Source organism: Camarhynchus parvulus, chromosome 8 (genome assembly GCF_901933205.1).
Source record: "Camarhynchus parvulus chromosome 8, STF_HiC, whole genome shotgun sequence".
Taxonomy (NCBI): domain Eukaryota; kingdom Metazoa; phylum Chordata; class Aves; order Passeriformes; family Thraupidae; genus Camarhynchus; species Camarhynchus parvulus.
Genome location: NC_044578.1, coordinates 9273173 through 9292355, shown reverse-complemented (window position 1 = coordinate 9292355; position 19183 = coordinate 9273173). Strand labels below are relative to the sequence as shown.

The following is a 19183-nucleotide window of genomic DNA, read 5'->3' as shown; positions in this document are numbered from 1 at the left end:
ATCCCATAAGGATTTCCCATGGATAACAGTCAGTCTCCTGTGCTTGCTACCACTTAAAGCAGAATGAAAAAGGCATTCCACTGACCCAGGGAGCAGGAGTGCAGGAGCCAGCCAGGGAGGCAGAGCAGTAAATTTTCAGTAATGAAGACTATGAAATGATGCAGAACCTGAAAGATTTTACTAGCCAGTGTTCTTCTTATACCCAGGGGAGAACAGAAATGCCTACTGTCATTTCCCAGACATCTGTGAAGGAAACAGGAGGCTGCTCACCTCCACATTATTCATACTTAATTTTCTATAACTACATCAAATCAGTATAAATGTGGATGTGTCATGGGGGAAGAGGGACAGATTTTCTAAGTGCACCTCCTGAGCCTCTGCCTGTGATGTTCATGTACTTGCTACCTCTGCTTCACTGCATTGCAGAAGTGAGACAGGAATCTTATTTCCAATAATTCCTTTCCATCCCCCACAAAGAAAACAAAAATAATGCACTTACTGTCCATAAAACAGCCAAATTTTCAGTCCTACTGATACATACCAAAGTGATAAGCAAAGCTAGAAGACCATGACTGCAAATATAAAAGTATCCCAGCAGTTTCCCAAATTTTTTTGTGGTTTGGTTTGTTTTAATCTCCCAGAACTTTGTAATGTAATGACAGGCTTCAAAGTTCCCCACCCAAACACATTTGAATGAAGACTCTTCCTCACTCAATACCAAAGGGGTCATGTTTCCTCACAGACCTGAAAAAAATCAACCTTCATCCAGAGCACAACTTCAAAACAATGTCAGAAGATAAACCACGTAGAAGCTCCCAGAAAAGGACCTTCTAATTGTGCCTGGTGATAGAGACCTTGCGAACTAGATCCCCCATCAGAGTTAATCCTGCATCATTGGTAAGGTTTTATAAGAAACCATTAACTACTACATGAAGGAAGCATAGATAGGTTGATAATCTTGTGCATTTTAAATACAAAGGGATCGATTTATTCATCTGCCTGACAGCCTGCACTGTCTTCCTTGGCTTGTTCCCACTTCCTGTCCAATAAGTGCACTTGAAAGACATACTCAACACAGGTCTGCTTCACATGCCCCAGCAGTTTAACAATGGTTAGCCTCAGTTCCTCTGCAATATTTTTCCTATTCAATGACCCATCAGCCAAATAACCCCCTGAACCACAAAACCAGCTTGATCATGATCAGACTCACAGTGGTCACAGCTGCAAGAAAACAAGTACATGTTTGTTCCTACTGTTCAGCTCTCTCTGTTTACAGGTAGACCAGATTCCCCACCCTCAGATCAAATAAAGAGCTTAGTTAGTTACCAGAGGTATCCTCCCAGTCATAAAACAGGTCTCCCTGTGATGAACTGCCCAGAATTAATATATCCCTGCAGCAGAAGCCTTTTGCTAGCTCTCTTTGAACTACAATGGAACATCTGTTGACAATCTCCCGCAGGGTAGCTTCTCTCCTCCCCTGTTCTAATCCTCTCTCTCTTTCAGAAGTACACATCAGCTGCCACAGGACGACTCTCACAAGCATTAGAGTGTTTCCTTTCACTGGTCTTTCTTGGGACCAGTAGGAAGAGGAATGATCAGTCAGCTCTGATCAGTATTTTCTTCAAAATTTGCTGTTATGTCCAGATTCCTGAAGCTTTTGATGCTGAATTACAGGTTCTGCTTGGAATAATACAAGATTCATGGGTTCTTGAACATGATTTTGAGCCAGATTTGGACACTCATTTTATTCTGACTGAGAAGAGTTTTACTAGGGACAATTGCAAAATTAGCAAAGTGTTCCTTTGCACTAGTCCTGTCTATGTCTTCTGATCACACAGACAAGTAAACACAGCTAATTGCTAATTGCTTCAATTTCCCTTCTGATAATCTCATCTTAAGGGCAGGATGAGAAATTTTGCCCACTTTTTCAAAAGGATCTCAATATTTTAGGTGGAAGGCAGCTGTGGACAAAACTATTTGTGGCTGTCTAGCAGAAAGGGAACCTGTTTTCACAAAGGACTTGAAGAAGCACTGGGAAAAGAGCTCCCTTTATTTTACAGAGTCTAAGCTGGTGTCATTCATTCACCTCTTCCCTTCTCCTTCAACAGACAGCAATTATAAAATTAAGTTATCTCAGAGGGAAATGGAATAAAAAAAATTCAAACCACAAAAGGAAATTTCACTGAGCCCTTTCTGCCACTGTGGCTCTCTATTCTCATAAAACAAACCAGCAACCTCCCCCTTGTGAGCATCATGGAATGTTCTGTTCAAATAACAACATTTCTCCACCTGTTTTGTGGCACACAAGAGGAAGCATTTTACCAGCACTTGTCAAGTCAGCTGCTCCATATTGGGTTGTGACAGGGTAAATCTATGGTCATTCTATATCTGTTCTGTTCCTGCTGTGCATAGTCTCCCTAAAAGGAACAATCCAAGCTCAGCTCTACATCCCAGAGCTTTAGATAGCCAACAGTGTAAGCACAGCCCAACATAACACAAAACTTACTGTATAACTGGGAGAAAAAAACCTAAACATTTGAAGGCATTAGTAGAGAAAACACACTAAATTCTCTCAATTTGTTCTGGTGCACGGAGTGAGAGCTCAGAGGACAGGATCATACAACCCATCCCATTAGAGAGGGCTGAAGCAGAGGACTGCAGCTAGGAATCCTCTGACCTTAGAGGAACACCCCCACTGTAGCCAAGCACCACAGCATCTCTCTGCCAGCCAGCTGGCAGCTGCCAAAGCTGATTGACAAATCACAAATCAGGCCCTGCACCAGTGCCTGTCCCCTGCAGAGAAAGAGCAGAACACACAGAAAGGCTAGAAGGGGCAGGTCTGAACAAGGGGGCATGAGATGGCAAACAGCAGCTCAGGTCTCTGGCTGAGTGTGGGACTGGGCAGTGTGTGAGTGATTTCTCAGAATGGCTGTTTCCCTCCCTGGAGCTGCCCCCCTTGGATCAGCCCCACACCTCACAGCTTCCACTTGTGGAAAATCCAGGGCACAAACAAGTGAAGAAGAGTTTGCCCACCCAGGGAAGCCAAGATCCTTTCCATGTTTTAGTTGTTCCTCACAGTAAAGAGTGCATCTTTTAGTTAACATTAAAGGTCATGCAGCTCCAGCCCAGGCAAGTCATTGCTGAGATCATCACTCCAGCTATTTCCAGCCACTTCTCCAGCACCAGCTCAAAACACAGCCTGGAGACACGTGTGCAATCTACACCAAAGAATTATCCTTCCCCAGCCTTCTTACCCCATGTGCCAGACCTGGGCACAGCAGCAGTCTGTGTCTATCCCCTCCAGGACTGCTGGTTCAGTGTGCTCTGCAATAGTCTCAAACCCTATTAAAAACATCCTCATTTATCTCCCACTGAAACAGAAATACCAATGAGCATCCTCACAAGCCACGTAAACTCAAATAAAAAGAGGTGCCTGTGGTTCCAAGTGTCCTAGGCTAGCAAGCTGCTCCTGGGTGCCCCTGCCATAACAACCCCTGCAGGGTTCTGATGCTACCATGTACAAAGAGTTGCTACAATGGTACAGCAACAGGTAATGAGCTGTTTATTATTAAATGAGGGGCTTTGCTTGAACCTCTGATCAGTAAACTCTGTGTAAGAGTCCCCACCTGGCATCTGCCTCAGAATACATGTTAGAGAAAAGCTTAACCCTTTGATGGGACATGCAGGCTCTTCAGGCATTGCCCTAACAGCAGCCTGACATGTTACAACTGCACCTACAAAGCAGTTAATTGTAGCAGGTTTGCTAGTAAAGTCTGAATCAGCAGGATTAGTAAATTGGAAAAACAGCACACAGGGCAGTTTAATATGCCTTACAGCCCCCATTCACAAGAATCTTAAGCATCTTACTAAAGTAGGGCATGAATGTTTTTATTTTAAAGGAACATTAGCCCTTTGTTCCTGATTTCTTTTAATGCTAAGTGTTAATGCAAACACAAGGGGGTTTTATATCCTAAAAGCAAGGCATAAATCCAAAAGGATGAAGAGGCTAACCTTCTTGAAGTGAGCAATTTTCACCTTCTCACTGGCTGTGTGTCAGCACCAAAACAAAAATGGAGCCACATTAAAAAATGGTATCTTGGCACTGTCAGGGGAAGTGATAAGTATCATAATTGGCCCTCACATGCAGCTTTTCATTATCCTGACACTACATGGGGAGGGAGGATGAAAGAACAGACAGGCACACACATGTTACATCTGTCCTGGCATAGCAATGCTGCTCTTAGAACTAAATTTTAAATCTGGCCCAAGTGCTATGCCACTACTCCAAACTGTACTATCTTCCTGCCTTGAGGCACCTGATACTCAGCCCTACCAGTAAAACTGGGCCAGCAGGAGCCTCTCATCTGTGTGACCTCTGGAATGCCCTGAGCAGCAGAGCTTTGTCATCCACAGCACAGCAGAAAACCCTTCCAGGTTCTTAAGGGTGCAGGATCCAGCCCCACTTACCTGCAGGCACCTCCATCTCCATGGCACTGGAAAGCTCCTTGGAGCTGAAGTGTCTGGGGTGGGAACCTCAGCCAAAAGTGGAGACAACCACTCTGCCTATCTCAGCAAGTTCTTACTTCTCTCTAAAAGAAATGAAAAAAACCAGCAGATTAGGCCAAAATTTTTCAAGGATAGACTTGTTGAGTCTAAGCATCCTTTGCCTACCTTTTGTGACACCTGTAACACTTGGAGAAACTGCAGTTAGTCCAATTTAATAGCATTTTATTATTCCTACATGGGTACAAACAGTGGCACAAGGCAGCAGAAAACAGGTTCCATGACAGGCAAGAGAACATATTGGCAAAAATGTTCAGGCATTGGAATTCACCTGTCTGTGGCACCAACAGCTCCAACCAGCTCCACATTGTTCAGGTTTAAACCACAAGCAATCAGCCACCTCATTTCTGCTCTGAGCCACGGCCACAACACCAAACCCTTCCCATACAGGGGTCAGTTTGTGCTGGAAAGGGACAGGACACCTGACCTTACCACGAGATCTCTAAACCAGAGGCTAGAAAACCACATCCCAGACTGTTAGTAATGTTGGAGTAAGCGTTTCCTGTGATCTCTTCTTTCCCCTCAGGTGCCATGGATGTTACTTCCTTCCAGAAGAGACTTTTCACTTGATCTTTCAGATCAGAGACTGTAGATCTGACTGAAGGATAACACTGACAGTCCCTTAGCAATGCCTGCTAGAGCAGTTACTGGGGGTGAGGATGGGGTGGCACCACTTTGGTGGGGTTTCCAACAGTTGTGCCTCGTGCAGCAGAAGGCAGCTCTGCTGAGCAATTCAGTTCTGTTTTCAGAGGTGAATGGGCTGGCAGCAGAACATCTGCCTCCCCACTTAGCCCCGATCACATTGTTCTCTCAAATGTGCCAGCACAATTTTTTTCCTGCAGCAGCACTGTGAAGCACACCATTTCAGGGGAAAAAAAATCCAACAAAAAAGCCCAAACAATGACGCACTTGTTAGAACCAGCTCGGCTCCCTGATCAGATTTACAGCACACCAACAACTGCAGTGGTAGAAATTTGGGAGGCAATGTGCTGTGAGGCCAGGGCAGGAAAATGCAGAGAGATTGGAACATTTTAAGCTGATGTTGACAGCACAGACAACGTCTCATGAAATCAGAGCTTGACAGGTGGGAGGGTGACATAATAAGGGAAGGCATTAGGCTTTTATAGAAAGAAATAGGGAATCAATATTTAATTACAGGAGAACTGCAATGAAGTTGCATTATTGAAACCATCTCACCAAGTTGATACAATATTTTTTATCAAAGAAAACCTAATAATGAATCTACATTAACCTCCAGACTCAGTGTTCACCAATACTTCCCCACTAATAAAAATAGACATTTATATGCTTGTGGTCAAGAGCTAGAAAGATCAGAAAAACTGACAAGGAATTAAGGTGTCCTTTAACTCCATTTCAGTTACCAAATTGCCCTGACTGTTCAAACAATTGATGTGAGTCTCTCTCTCACATTAGGCTCCTACCTAATGCAGAGCAATTGTTCTTTGCCAGGGTCAGGAGAAGGTTTCAAGAGCCGTGGATGGAAAACAGAAGGAAAATCCCTTCTGTTACAATCAGTACAACATTCTGTCTGTGTCATTTACTGTTGTGGAGAACAATGAGATCTAATGATCCTTTTTGTATAAATGCTTCATGCTAATAACACCAAATCACACTGTATGCCACGTCACAGCAGCATTAGCCCGAGGGGGGATGAATGAGAGTGTTGTGTTTTTCCTAATAATAGAACAAACCACAAAGCCATACCTGGGACACAGACACCTCACAGACACATTGCTGCCTTCCCCCAGGGAAGTAAACCATATTCTCTGTTTTGCTGTAGCACAAAGCTGTCAGGGGGGAGAGAATGGAAGCAGTGACATGAACTCTCAGCCAGACCTGTGACAGTTCAGACATCTGGCAGCTGTCCGAGGGCAGCTGGGGTTGGACAGAGGGGACGATGAAACAGAGCCAAAAAGATCTAAGGATCTTCAACAAGGAGGCTGAGATGTCACTCATTTCTCTCCAGGGAGCAGGGCAGAGCCCTTGGTAGGGGTGGGGGAGAGCAAGGGCTGAGCTAGCAGAGGTTTGAGGCACAAACAAAGCCAGTTCCCACCAGCTGGGGAGAAAGGAATGTGAATGATGGGGAAACTGGGAAGGGATTAGAGCCCAGGCATTTCAAATGAACACCTCTTCTTAAACTGACCAATTATTTCAGTCATTGCAGCAAAGTGCAAGTAAAGTATTGTCCAAACAGCAGCAAGGAGACTGCCCTGACAGAGGGCCTGGGTAGGAGACAGCAACACTCCTGCTTAAACAAGGCAGATGATGAGGTGGCTCAGGGAACAGCTCCAAGGAGACCTGTGAAGGAACAGCAGGTACCATCCTCCATGCCTATGTGGAATGAGCAGATGATGCCAACCCTCAGGATACAAACGTCTCAGCAGCAGAGGCTGCCATTTAGAACCACAGAATATCCTGTGCTGGGAGGGACCTGTAGGCACCCAGCTTGTGGTAATTGGGAGTGGGGCTGCAGCTGAGCCTCATCCCCACACAGCTGTGCAGGACAGGTGACCAGCACTGAGGGTAATGAGATATGGAGGGCTGAGATTACTGACCAGCCACAGAGGGTACAGAGGGCACACAGGTGTAAGGCATGTAAGATGAGGGGAATAAAATGTTGGACTGAAAGGTGAACAATGGTGGATGCTTGAAGCATTCTGGTGGGGTGTTATGCTGTATGGTGACACTCTGTGTATTGTGGCTGTCTTGACTGTGGTGTGTGCTGTGACAGGGACCCACAAGGATTGTCAAGTCCAACTCCTGGCTCTGCATAGGACAACTCCAAAAATCACCCGTGCACCTGAGAGCATTGTCCAAATGAACTCTGGCAGGCCCAGTGCTGTCAGCCCTTCCCTTCATGAGCTGCCTCAGAAGGACTGAACACCCTTCCTGCACTTAGCCTAACTCCAGGAGAGGGCAGACACTGAAGTCAAACCTGCCTCAAGCCTTGCCAGTTCAGGACTGAAGTGGAAGAGCCCCCTCACAGAGCTGGCAAATCTGTCTCCTTCTGCATCAGTAAAGCCGGAGTCACACCTGGAAATGAGCTGTGCTCCACGGGCAGGTACAAAGGACAACAGCAGGATGAGAGATCAATCCCCAGCATCTCTGAGCTTGCCAATCCAGCAATTTCCACAGCACGAGCTGTCCTGCAGAGCTCGGAGCAGCCGCCAGCCAGCAGCACCCTCCTGTGACACATTCCTGCAGCTCCCAGGCAGCTGCTCCGCCTGACACCAGGAGCTGCGCTGGCTCCTGCAGAGTGCGTGCTCCTGGGCACCCCCAAATTCCCTGAAGGGGTGTCCCCTCCTCCTGATGTGTACAAACTGTAAGATTGTGCTTTGTTAGACTGAGCTTTGTGGCTGCTCACCTGAAATACAGGGGACAACCACTTCCAAGTGTTTTCCGGAGGCAGCCTCTGATCCAGCACAGCATTAAGCCCTTCAGAAAAATCTCAGAACAATTGAGAAGAAGAAGGGAGCTGGACATATAACATGCCAACATAGGCAAAACCCTCTTATTTCCAGCATCTAAGATGCAAAGCCCTTTCTGCCTTATATCCAGCTCTTTGTTGAGCAGGGAGATCGAGCAACCTTGTGCAAGGCTACCCTCAGCCTTTTTCTTCAGCAGGACTTCAGAAACCTAGACAAGAAGTGATCTGTCCAGAGACTCTTGCAGCTCTCAGTCCTTTAGTTACACTGCCTTTACTTTTACTGCTTCATAGCTTATGGATCTGCTCCTGCTGGAGCTCTTTCTCCTCTGTTCTCTCAAATGTGCCACAGACAGAGATATTCAATGATATGAGCGGATGGGCAGACACAGGTTTTGTATGAGGATTACTCACAATTTAGTCCAAAAAAGAACATAGTTAGTGGTCTGGTGCGACTTCACAAGCTGGAAATGCAGGGAGATCTGGAAAGAACAAACTGTAATTCTAAACATGACTGACAGGACCCATCTGCCCTCCCACTAGAGAAGGCATGGGTATAATAAGGAGGAACTCTTGTAGTACTAGAAGATATAAGGAAACTCCACAAAGCAGTAAGTTTGCGTATCTGAGGTACTTCTGTCCCCAAGAATTTGCACATTTGATGTCCTGCACTTCATAAAATCCAGGACTACAGGCTGGAGAGCATTGTACAAGTACTATAAAGCTTGTGATAAGCAGCTATAAAGATTGGGGTAAGGAGACCCAAATCTGACGCTCAATCTCCAGTATGTTAGGGAATACAGAATGTGCAAAGAACGTGTACTTGCAGAAGGGGAAGGAGAAAGGATTGCCAGCACAGAGGCCTCACTGTTTCAGCGAGCAGCACCCTCCCACAGACACAGGTGGGGCTTTCCCACAGAGCGTGAGGCCAGGAAAGGAGGCCTAATCCCTGGCGGGGCACAAGGCGGGAACAGCGAGGGGACCCCGGCCGGACTGCACTGGCTGAGCATGCTGGGACACGGAGTCCCCTCTGGGGCAGCCGGCGCGGAGGGGAGAGGCGCCGCGCACTACAATTCCCGTGGTTCTTTACGCGTCGCGCCGTCTCCTAGGAGACGCGGGGATGCGCGCCGGGGGTCCCGCCGGGCCGGAACTACCGCTCCCGTGGTGCCTCGCGCGGCGCCGCCGCCGCCATGGAGCGGCGCGTGGCGGAGCAGCTCCGCAGCGCGCTGGGCCCGCTCGGCCTCGAGGCGCACGCCTTCAAGGTAATGACGTCAGCGTGACGTCACGTGGACGACGTCACTGCCCGCGGGGCGCGGAGCGGGACCCGGGGCCGCGCAGGGGCCGGGGGGCGCCGGGGGTCGGTGCCCCGGGGAGCTCGGGGCGCCCCTCGGCCGAGCGGGGCCGGGCACGCCCCCGCGGAGCAGCTGCGGCCGGCGCGGCCGATGCGCAGCGCGGGCTCCGGCCGACCCGCCCGGGAGCGCGGGGCAAGGTGACCGCAGCGGCCGCGGCTGCTCCGGGCCTCGGTGCGGGCCCCTGACCGGCGGGGTCGGGGGGTTACGCAATGACACATCTGCCCCGGCAGGCGGCAAAGTCCTCTAGGCGAGGTTACATTTTAATCTGAATGTGGGAGCACCTGTCTGTGGAAGTGCTGACCACCTCATGGCTCCTGTGACCTCTGTTCTGCCCGTGGCCCCTGCAGCCTCTGCCACTGTGCCCTGTGCAGCTGTAACTGCAGGGGCTCCTCCCTTACCTGCCCCAGGGCAATCTGCAGTAAATCAATCTGCAACATCGAATACAAATCAATCTGCAATAAACGTGCCCTTCCCTCGGGGAGTGCTGTATCTGTCACCTGAAATATTTCTATTTCCTGCTGTGATCTTGTTTGCATAAAAAGTACAAGGCAATGAGGTGGTGAGAGAAGTAACGACAGAAGTGCCTCCAGAATTTGGAAAACTCAATGCTGCTTGCCTAAAACATATCAGCAGAATTCGGGGCAGAACCCAGATAAAAAGTCTGTAGCTACCAGAGGGGAAATCTTCTAGCCCTCTAGCTCTCTCCAGATTTCATTCTGACACAGCCAGCCCTGGTGCACTGACTGATGTTCACTGGGAAACCAGCAAAGCTTAGATTCACATCTCTCTAATTCCTTGTAACATCTCAATTCAGCACCTTCAGAGCCACAAAACTGATTAAACTTAGAGGTTCATATCAGAATGTAAACTTTATAGTGAATCTAGTTTTTGTTCTGTTTCCTCATGGGCAGTCTGGCTGCCATTGCCAGCTGCAGAGTCACCGTCAGAGTTATTTCACTGATTATTTAGAATAATCAGTACATTTCATTTTCAAACTTACTGTTCCATTACTCAGCATCTCTCTGACTGTTAGACCTGGCCTTGTGGCACCCCAGGAGGGAGGGAGTTGTCATAACCTATGAAAAGACTGATGTTACTGTGCAGGGCATCAGGAGTGGGGTGCAGGGGGTTTGGGCCATTTCTTCCTGCATTTGGCAGTTGCAGATCTGAGCCCTGTCCTGGTCATGCTTCCTGCTGTCCTGGCTTGATCTCTTGTTTCTGGACTGTGTCCAGCCCTGGAATCAAATATCCAAATGTGGCTGTGTCATAATCCACCTGCTACTGGTAAGAAACGTTTTTTGGGGGGGCTTAGCACTGCCAAGAGCTTCACATCCTTCATTCCACCCAAGTGTTTCCTGCAGAAGTAGTAAAACATGCAACTTGTCACACAAAACAGAACTACCGGTTTCTTGCCCAAGATAAGAGAAAAAAAATCAAACCTGTAAAAGCTTTATCTGAACCAAACAATCTGATTTGCATTGGCAAGACTGATTGCTCATATTTCCCTCTAGGTTTCTGAGCAGAGCTGGATAAAGGGCAGACTGGAGTTGAATGCTGTGTGTGATTCTTATCTCACAGCTCACAGCACAGCTTCCCCAAACGTGAATCCTGGTGTGCAAAACAACTTGGTTTGAAAGGAAGGCCCTGGGCAGGTTGCCCATCTGGGTTGCAAATGAAGGGGGCTACAGTTATTTCCACATTTTTACATTCCTGCATGTGTACTAGAGTGGTGTCTGTGTTCTAATGGAAATTTGTGTTTCTTTGCCAAGGTTGGGTGGTACAATGCTGTTCTCCAGCCAGCCTTCCACCTCCCCTACCCAGATGACACGCTGGCCTTTGTGGTCCTCAGCACACCGTCCATGTTCGACAAGGCCCTTAAGCCTTTTGTGAGCAAAGAACGGTTAAAAATAATCAGGGATCCTGTGGATCAGTGTGTTTCCCATCATTTATCCCGTGTGAAGGAGGTAAGAAGCTGGAATCCCTATTCCATGGAGTGCTGTGGCACATAACCAGGTGGGTTGAGCAGCAGACAAAGCCCTGCAGGCTCCTGCCCTGCTCTTTGGAAGGGTGAAGCATTATTCATGAAGGAGGGAGCATCAGCAGGCTTTGTGTGCTTTACTTGCATGTTCTGCCTCTGGATTACATCTCACAGCTGTGGGGGAGCTCTGCAGGCACAGGCTGAATGCCACAGCCTCCAACCTGCTGACAGAATTCAGCAGCAGGATGTGAGAGTCTGCAGGCTTCACATGTGTCTGATTTGCTGCCATCTAGCAGTTCTGGAGTGGCAAGGCTTTTTCCATGAGCCTGGGCTGATGTTTTCATATTTTCCCAGAAATTCCCTGACCAGAGGGTGGATATCATGTTTGATTATGAGATGCTGCCGAGCCGAAAGCCCAAGTTCCTGGCACAGACAGCTGCCCACGTTGCTGGAGCTGCATATTACTACCAAAGGAAGGATGTGAAGCTCGATCCTTGGGGGAAAAAGGTGAGGCAGAAACACAGTCTGGGAAGAACCATTGAACTGCAAACATTGAACTGTACAGTGATTGTTTGCTCACTGGTCATTAGTTCATCTTGCAGGAAGCTACAAAGTCCAGAGCACATACAGCTTCATAAAGTGTTGCAGGTGGGAATTGGAAGCTTCCGAGATTCTTCAGGGTAGTAGGGAGATGTGCATGGAGAGAAATATCTTAATCTGTTGAACCTACTTAGATAGAAGAATAAATGGCAGTGTAAAGGAAAACCTGTTGCTTAGAGCATTACAAACTGGGGGGAAAATGCTCTGTGGTTAATTTCTGTAATAGATTTTCAGAAAGGAACCTCTCCCCACAATCCAGGGAGGTGTGTGTGGGCACAGGAAAGTGGGAGTGAAATGCAGTGCTTTGAGCCACACTTTCAGGAAAGCTTTCCCTTCTGCTCTGTACAGCTCTTCCAGGGAAGGCTGGGAGAGAGAGAAGCATCTGATGGATGCTTTGAACTCTAACCTTGATTGGACAAAGTGAGGCAGACTGGATATTTTTTTTCTTCTAGAAGATCTTTGGCGTTTGTATCCATCCCAAGTATGGTGGCTGGTTTGCTATCCGGGCTCTGCTGCTCTTCCCGGCCATCCAGGTGCCATTCCTGGAGCAGCCCCTCCCTGTGGACTGTGTGAGCTCCGAGGAGAAGAGGATTGAGCTGCTGGAGCAGTTCAATTTCCACTGGCAGGACGGCCGCTACAGGGACATCATTGAAGTGAAGGAAAGGTACTCGGAGGAGCAAAAGAACTACTTTGCCACTCCACCAGCCGAGAGATTCCGGCTGCTGGGGCTCTCACAGGAAGCCCAGAGAATCACATTTCACTGAGAAAGCGGCTCCGCCGAGGGCAAAAGGGTAACTCATGAGCACGGCTTTTCCCGGTGCCGAGGGGGAGGAGGAGGAGGAGGAGGAGGAGGAGGAGGAAGGAGGATGGTTATGGTGGTACAGACATGGCAAATCCGAGCCTCAATGCAAACATTGCATTCAAAGGTCCCCAGAGAGAGGAGCACTGCTCTGCTGTCTGTTCTGTGCTGCTGCTGATCTGGGGTGTCCTTTGGGGAGCCCAGTATGCTGCTGTTAGCCTTTGGTTGGGAGTAGTTTAGACATCCTTGCAACTTTAAATCCATGCTGCTTGGAGTAGTTTAGACATCCTGGCAACTCCAAAATCCATGCTGCTCATTAGAAAAATCACTTTTGTTCTCAAAAATTCTCTTTCTGAATGTTCTGGTTTTATTCTTTGTAGGTGTAAAAAAAAAAAAAATCAGTCATTGTACTACTTAGTTGGATTTTGTCTAAACTTGGGGCAGGTATTTTTTAGATGTAGCCAGCATTTTACTATCCTGTATCATGACCCTCCCTAGGGAGCACATATCCAGTCTTTACAGCCTTGCCTAGGTCACATTTAAGCATTTATCCATTCACAGAGCTGACTGGAATATTTGGAAAGATGCTGAGTAATATCCACATGATTGGAGGTTTTACTCATGTTAACATAACTGACTGAAAAAGACAATTCTCGTGGCCTTTTCTAAGATAGACCACATTTGTGTTAAAAGTATTCTTCAGTGCCAGCACACAGCACACCCCCCCCAGTTACTGCCACAGTTTCCTGGTGTGCTTTCTTTGTGGGAAAGATTGTAAACCTGCACACATGTAAAAGCCATGGCACAAGGCCTTGTCACATGCACAGGCAAACAAGCACAGAAGAAAGGGAAATATTAATGACATTTATGTTACTTATATTGCTGGATTAAACATGTTCAGATAGAAGCAACATTTTTTTTCCATTACTTTGTCCTGTTACATTTGTTCAGAGGGTACAAGGCACCTGGAAATCAGGAATTAATTTCTCTTTGAGCAATTTGAGGCTCAGATCTCGTTAAAGTAGTACACTAAAATAATATTTTGTGGGAGTTGTTTTACTAGACTGCAGTGCAATGCTGCAAATGGACAGGCACTTTTTTTCCTTTTGAGAGTACTAACATGATGATGAAGATATACTCACTTTGCAGAACTGAGCGCTTTCTTTTTTTGTTGGGATTCTTCAAAGCTTTGGAGACTCCACCAGGAAGGTTGCCCTCACCATTGTTCACTGCTTGATACAGTTGGTCACAGTCAGTACACTAACTCATTGTAATCCAAATTCAGGATAACAAGTTTGCTGCCCTGTAAACAGAGTAGTGAGCGTGTGATCACTGGGTTTGTTCACTGCATTTGCTGTTACAAAAAAGTCTTTGTTGCTTTCCATGCTTTGTTCATCTCTGACTAAGGCAGGCACCTGACCTAGAATGTGATAGAGGTATTGTGATGTTTAATTTAAGGTAAAGAATGAAATTTGTTTAAAATCTGTTCTTCTGTTACAGAATTGCTTCTGGTTCAAATTTGTTTGATGTTTCAGAACTTTGAAACTGAACTGTAATTTAACAGGGGCTTGAGGTAATGGCTCATACTAGTAACAAAGACAAAATACTGATTCTCTTAGAAGGATAAATATAGATTTGAATCAAATCTATCTTTTTATATTACAATTTAAAGTAAATTATTTTGATTTTTTGGTACTGATTTCTTACAAATATTTAATATTTTGTCTTAATTTATTAAACAGATTACCATGGTCACTGCATTTCAATTTCTGTAATTTATTTATCTTCAAATGGTATTTTGGTTACTAAATATACAAAGTTGTAAGTAAATCTCAGTACTGAGTATTTTTATTTAAACAGTGCAGTTCTTAACTTGTGGAGAACTCAAGATGTTCAAGCGAGAATCAATCATGTTTTTTTTAATATCCTGAAAAGAGTGAGCTACCTAAGACACACACAGTCCAGTATCTGGAAACTAAGGGAAAAAAATGGTTATCTTAGCAGAAGTTGGTAAACTATTATCACAGGCCCACTGGGATATAAAAAATAAAACCTACATCACATTATGAGTAAGTCCAATAAAGGTTTATCTTTCCCAGGTCACTTCACAGCAAGAGCATTATAACAGCAAGCACCATGACAGTGCACTTCTCATTTCTTCCTCCGTTCTTAACAGTAACAAAAGTTGCAGATGTCCAGTCAGACATGACCGAGGGACTTTCCTTCAGTGGCACTAAAGTAAGGCCTGTAGGTACTGGAATTTTTACTGGTTAAAACCTATTAGTGAACAGAGTCACAGATCCATGTTCCTTGTGCTTCTGGGAATACACAGTTGTGTCAGGCAGAACAAAGTGCAAATATTTAGCAATATCCATTCCTACTACAGTGATTTTGGAGTGACTTGGACTGGGCATTACTTTCTTCCTCTCAGGCAGCTCACTGAGATTCACAGCTGCTCAGTGAGATACACAGTGAGTAGATTTCTCCCCTTGCTGGTTGCAGTGTAATGGCCTTTGTCTTATAAAATTGAAGTTTGAGAACATGTTTGACTTACCTCATCTCTTGGTACAAGACCAGACATGGTGAGGAATGGATCAGCCTTGGATCCTGAGGCATTGTGAAGGCATTCTTAGTTGCAGCCCTTGCAAATGTCAAACAAGTAATTGCAAATACTTGGATAGATTTACTAGTTCAAGTATCACATTTTACATTTTTAAGCAAGTTGTTCTCTAAATCCTAATTTTTAAACATTTATTAAAAACTCTTTTCCTCAGTATAACCAGTAGGGTGAGTATTCAAGAGCTGAACAGGAAAAATAAAAGAAATTAAAAGCTACTTGAATTTAAATTCAGTTTTAGCAACAAGATATTCAGTACATTTCAAGCTAATAAAATATTTATGGAGAATTAACTAATTTGTAATAGTTTCATGCATTTACCATTCTTACTATCCTTATGTTTTTCCCTATTTTTTATTTTTCCCTAAAAATAACTGAGATTTTTATAACAATTAAAGATTTGACAGACAATACCAATTAAATACAAAGCACAATCTAACCTGGTTACCAACAACCATCAGGGTTGTTGCTCAGAAAACACCTCCTAAAACACTTTTGGTGGGTTTTGGTATCAGTTTGAATCAGTTACATCTCAGTGGTACAATAATAAACACTAAACTTTCTTTGTAGTATGAAGAAGAGTATGGCAGACTTTATTCCTGATATTGACTTGTTTCCTTCTCCCATAAAAAGAATGGCTTGTAACAATGCTGTTTTCCTCTGAACTATGGAAAACTAAAGATGCTTTGCTGTGTAAATGTGTGCTGGTGTGTCAGTCAAAAATAGCCAACCTTAGGAGAGCAGGGAACTCTTCTAGTTTGTTGTTTTGATGGGGATTTTACAGTCTGGTTTGGGTTGGGTTTTTTGCTGTTTTTGTTTTGGGTTTTTTTAGGGCTAGATTGCCCTCCTCTGGATCAGAAGCATAATTTTACTCATTCAGTATAATATTCATGGTCTTTTATTCATTTGTGACCAAAATTATTGTTGGTGTAACTACTATTTCACATGGGTTATATTTCTGAAAATGCACGTTGACTTGAACTGAAATTGAATCAAAAACCCCCAAGTTAAGACTGATGTATTTAAAAAAAAACAAGATAGTGGCAGCTACTGCTCAGTGCCAGTGTGGTTGTCAGCACTCTTTGTTAAGCCTCATGCAAAAAGTGTGTTTAATAAATTAGCTTTGAATACTGACTTCAGCAGCAGCAGTTCAAAACTCTTCCTCTGAGGGAAGTGGTTTTGCTGCTCACTGCAGTGGAGAAACAGCTGCACCTCTGCAAGCTGAACTTTCACAGATTCATCTACCAAAATAGACAAATGTATTCATGAGAGGGGTTTTGCTGTTACACTGGCTTCCTGTGCTATCACATATCCTGTGACAGATCATCCATCACGTTTCCTTCAGAAAACAGAACAGGGTACTTCCCTTCTAGGTTTTCAAGGAGGAAACAGAGCACCAAGGAACACAAATGAGCTTTTATTTTCCCTCTGTGACTGAAAAAGATGTTCACATTCCTTAGGAAATATGGTGGGAAACTTGAAAGAATTGAGTATTTTGTCATAAAATGAGCAGTAAGATATTTTAGTGGACTGATTAAAATCTCTCCAGTAATATACCAAAATCTGCAAAATGTGATTATATATGCATACAAGTATTTGAAATGGCTACTATCATTCATGAATATGGCATCTATAATTCTCATGTTATCCTTGTTGATGTTTGTACATAACTCAGTGAGAAAGCAGTTTTACTTTTAATAACTGCATTTGTTTTCTTTTCCCCCAAACACCTTGAAAAGTTCTGAAGATCAGACACATTTACACTAAGTTGCTTGGGGTTTCTTCCTCATGTAGAACAAACCATGGGACAGAAAAATTCCTTTAAGTGCATTACAGAAGGAGTGGAGGGATTTTCCTTTTTTTCCTAAATTTATGCAGAATCATAGCTTTTTCTGTGAATGCATAAACCCTCTTATTCCTTTTAAAGGAATTAGTCTTAGGTTTTAATTTTATGTCATAACCTTTTTTCCAGTATTGTTCACACTAGTCTTCCTGAATAATTTACTGTTGCTTCAGTCATTCAAAATGTAAAAACTGCCTTATTGTTATGAAAAGTGAATTTGATGAAATACATAAATTTTAGGGTATAATCAAGTGTAGATTGAAGACTTTTTTCCTTTCTAGACAAAAGATACTGGTTTTACTCATCAGTGCAGATACTTCAAAAATCTGTTGCTGTGGAATATGGAACATAAACCTACCTATTGCACTTGGTGTCAGAGGACAGTGCAACCTTAATGACTTCACCTATATTTAGTCACATATCTGAACTCAAATGGTTTCTTGCACAGAAACATTCTAAATTCAGACACGTGTCCCCATAACATGTACAGTGATTCAGGTTTCAGGTGAAAGAGCCAAATTTCACGTTGAAGCAAACCTTTCATCACTAGGTGTGGTGAGAATTGCTTCCCACAGGCTCAGCTCTTGTTCAGGAACACTGCAAACAACTCACAGCCTGTTCTCCTGCAGCCACCCAGGGGTGTGCAGCACAGGGCCGTTGGTAATGCAGAGCTTGTCTGACTCTACATTAAAGGCAAACTCCTGTTTTTTCTTTCCAAGGATTAAAAATAGAGCTACTATATTCATGAGCAAAAAACATTTCTTTGATTTCCTTGTTCAGTGTTGTTTTTGTATGTACCATTAAATTCTACTTTAAAAAAAAGACACTAACACTTCTGAATTAATTGTCCAAGCGTGTTCCATTCCACTACTCTGCACTTCCCTCATTTCACCCTTTGCAAATTAGAACCAAGACATTTCTGGTTTAAGTTCTCTATCAATCTAGAAATATGCATCAGGATAAACACTGAAAATTTCAGACTCTTAATACAATAAACCTGAGTATTTTAATATAATCTTTACAAAACTGTTATTTTGATGTGTAACATTAGTAAAAGCTGCTTTCATGGAGCTTTTGCAAACAGACTTTCCTAACCAAAGGGCATCATTTTGCAATACCTGTGAGATATAAAATGCTTGCTTTTGTTCTTTGAACTTTATTGATTTGCTGGACAATCCAATAACATATTCAACAAAGGCCTCATAAAAAGGACGGAATACTTGTTAAGAAAATAGTACTTTTAAACATTAGTAACTTTTTATACTGTTTTCCAAAACTACTGAGAAGCTTGCTTTGTAACAAAGTGGTAATTCTTTAATTGCCTTAAGAGGCAATTTCTTTCTTCTAAGCATCTAAATATAAATATACAGTTGTTAATTTTGAAATAACTAACTCAGAAGTTGTACAAAATCTAGTAAAGGTTCGATTCTGTATGTTGAATATCGAACATCACACCCTATATATGCCAAGATACAATATACAGAATTTATGTCTGATGCACAGCTTTGTATTATGCATTCCAAAAAAATCAAGTTGCTCCTACACAAACGCTATTATCTGAAAACTTAATTACAAATATCCGTCACAAACATGAGGGAATAGTTTTTTTAATTCTAGATAATTTGAGAGCACAATGTGGGTATATTGGGTTTGTGTGGCAAAGTTGAGTAGTAGGGGGGGGTGACAGGAGTGGCTGCTGTGAGAAACTCCTCGAAGCTTCCAAGGGAGCCAGCTGTGGGATAACAGAGCTAAGAAGGGGGACAATTGTGCAACAACCTACAACTGCAGAGAGGAGAGGGAGAATGTGAGAAACAGCTGAGCAGACACCAGGTCAGTGACAAAGGAGGAGGAGGTGCTCCAAAGCAGATTCCCCTGCAGCCTCATTATTTCTCATCATCCTACTCTGATTTGATTGGTAGTAAAATTAAGCCAATTTCCCAAGTGTGTTTTGCCTGAGACAGTAACTGGTGAGTGATCTCTCCCTGT

At 44.3% G+C, this 19183-nt stretch overlaps 1 protein-coding gene across 1 annotated transcript; it reads left to right on the top strand.

Moving 5' to 3' along the window:
- The first annotated feature begins 9191 nt into the window (after positions 1-9191).
- Positions 9192-14220, top strand: MMACHC (metabolism of cobalamin associated C). Its single transcript, XM_030953541.1, has 4 exons — positions 9192-9270; positions 11130-11324; positions 11693-11845; positions 12391-14220. Exons 1-4 carry the CDS (start codon positions 9199-9201, stop codon positions 12700-12702), a joined length of 732 nt encoding a protein of 243 aa, XP_030809401.1. The 5' UTR covers positions 9192-9198; the 3' UTR covers positions 12703-14220.
- Positions 14221-19183: the final 4963 nt, after the last annotated feature.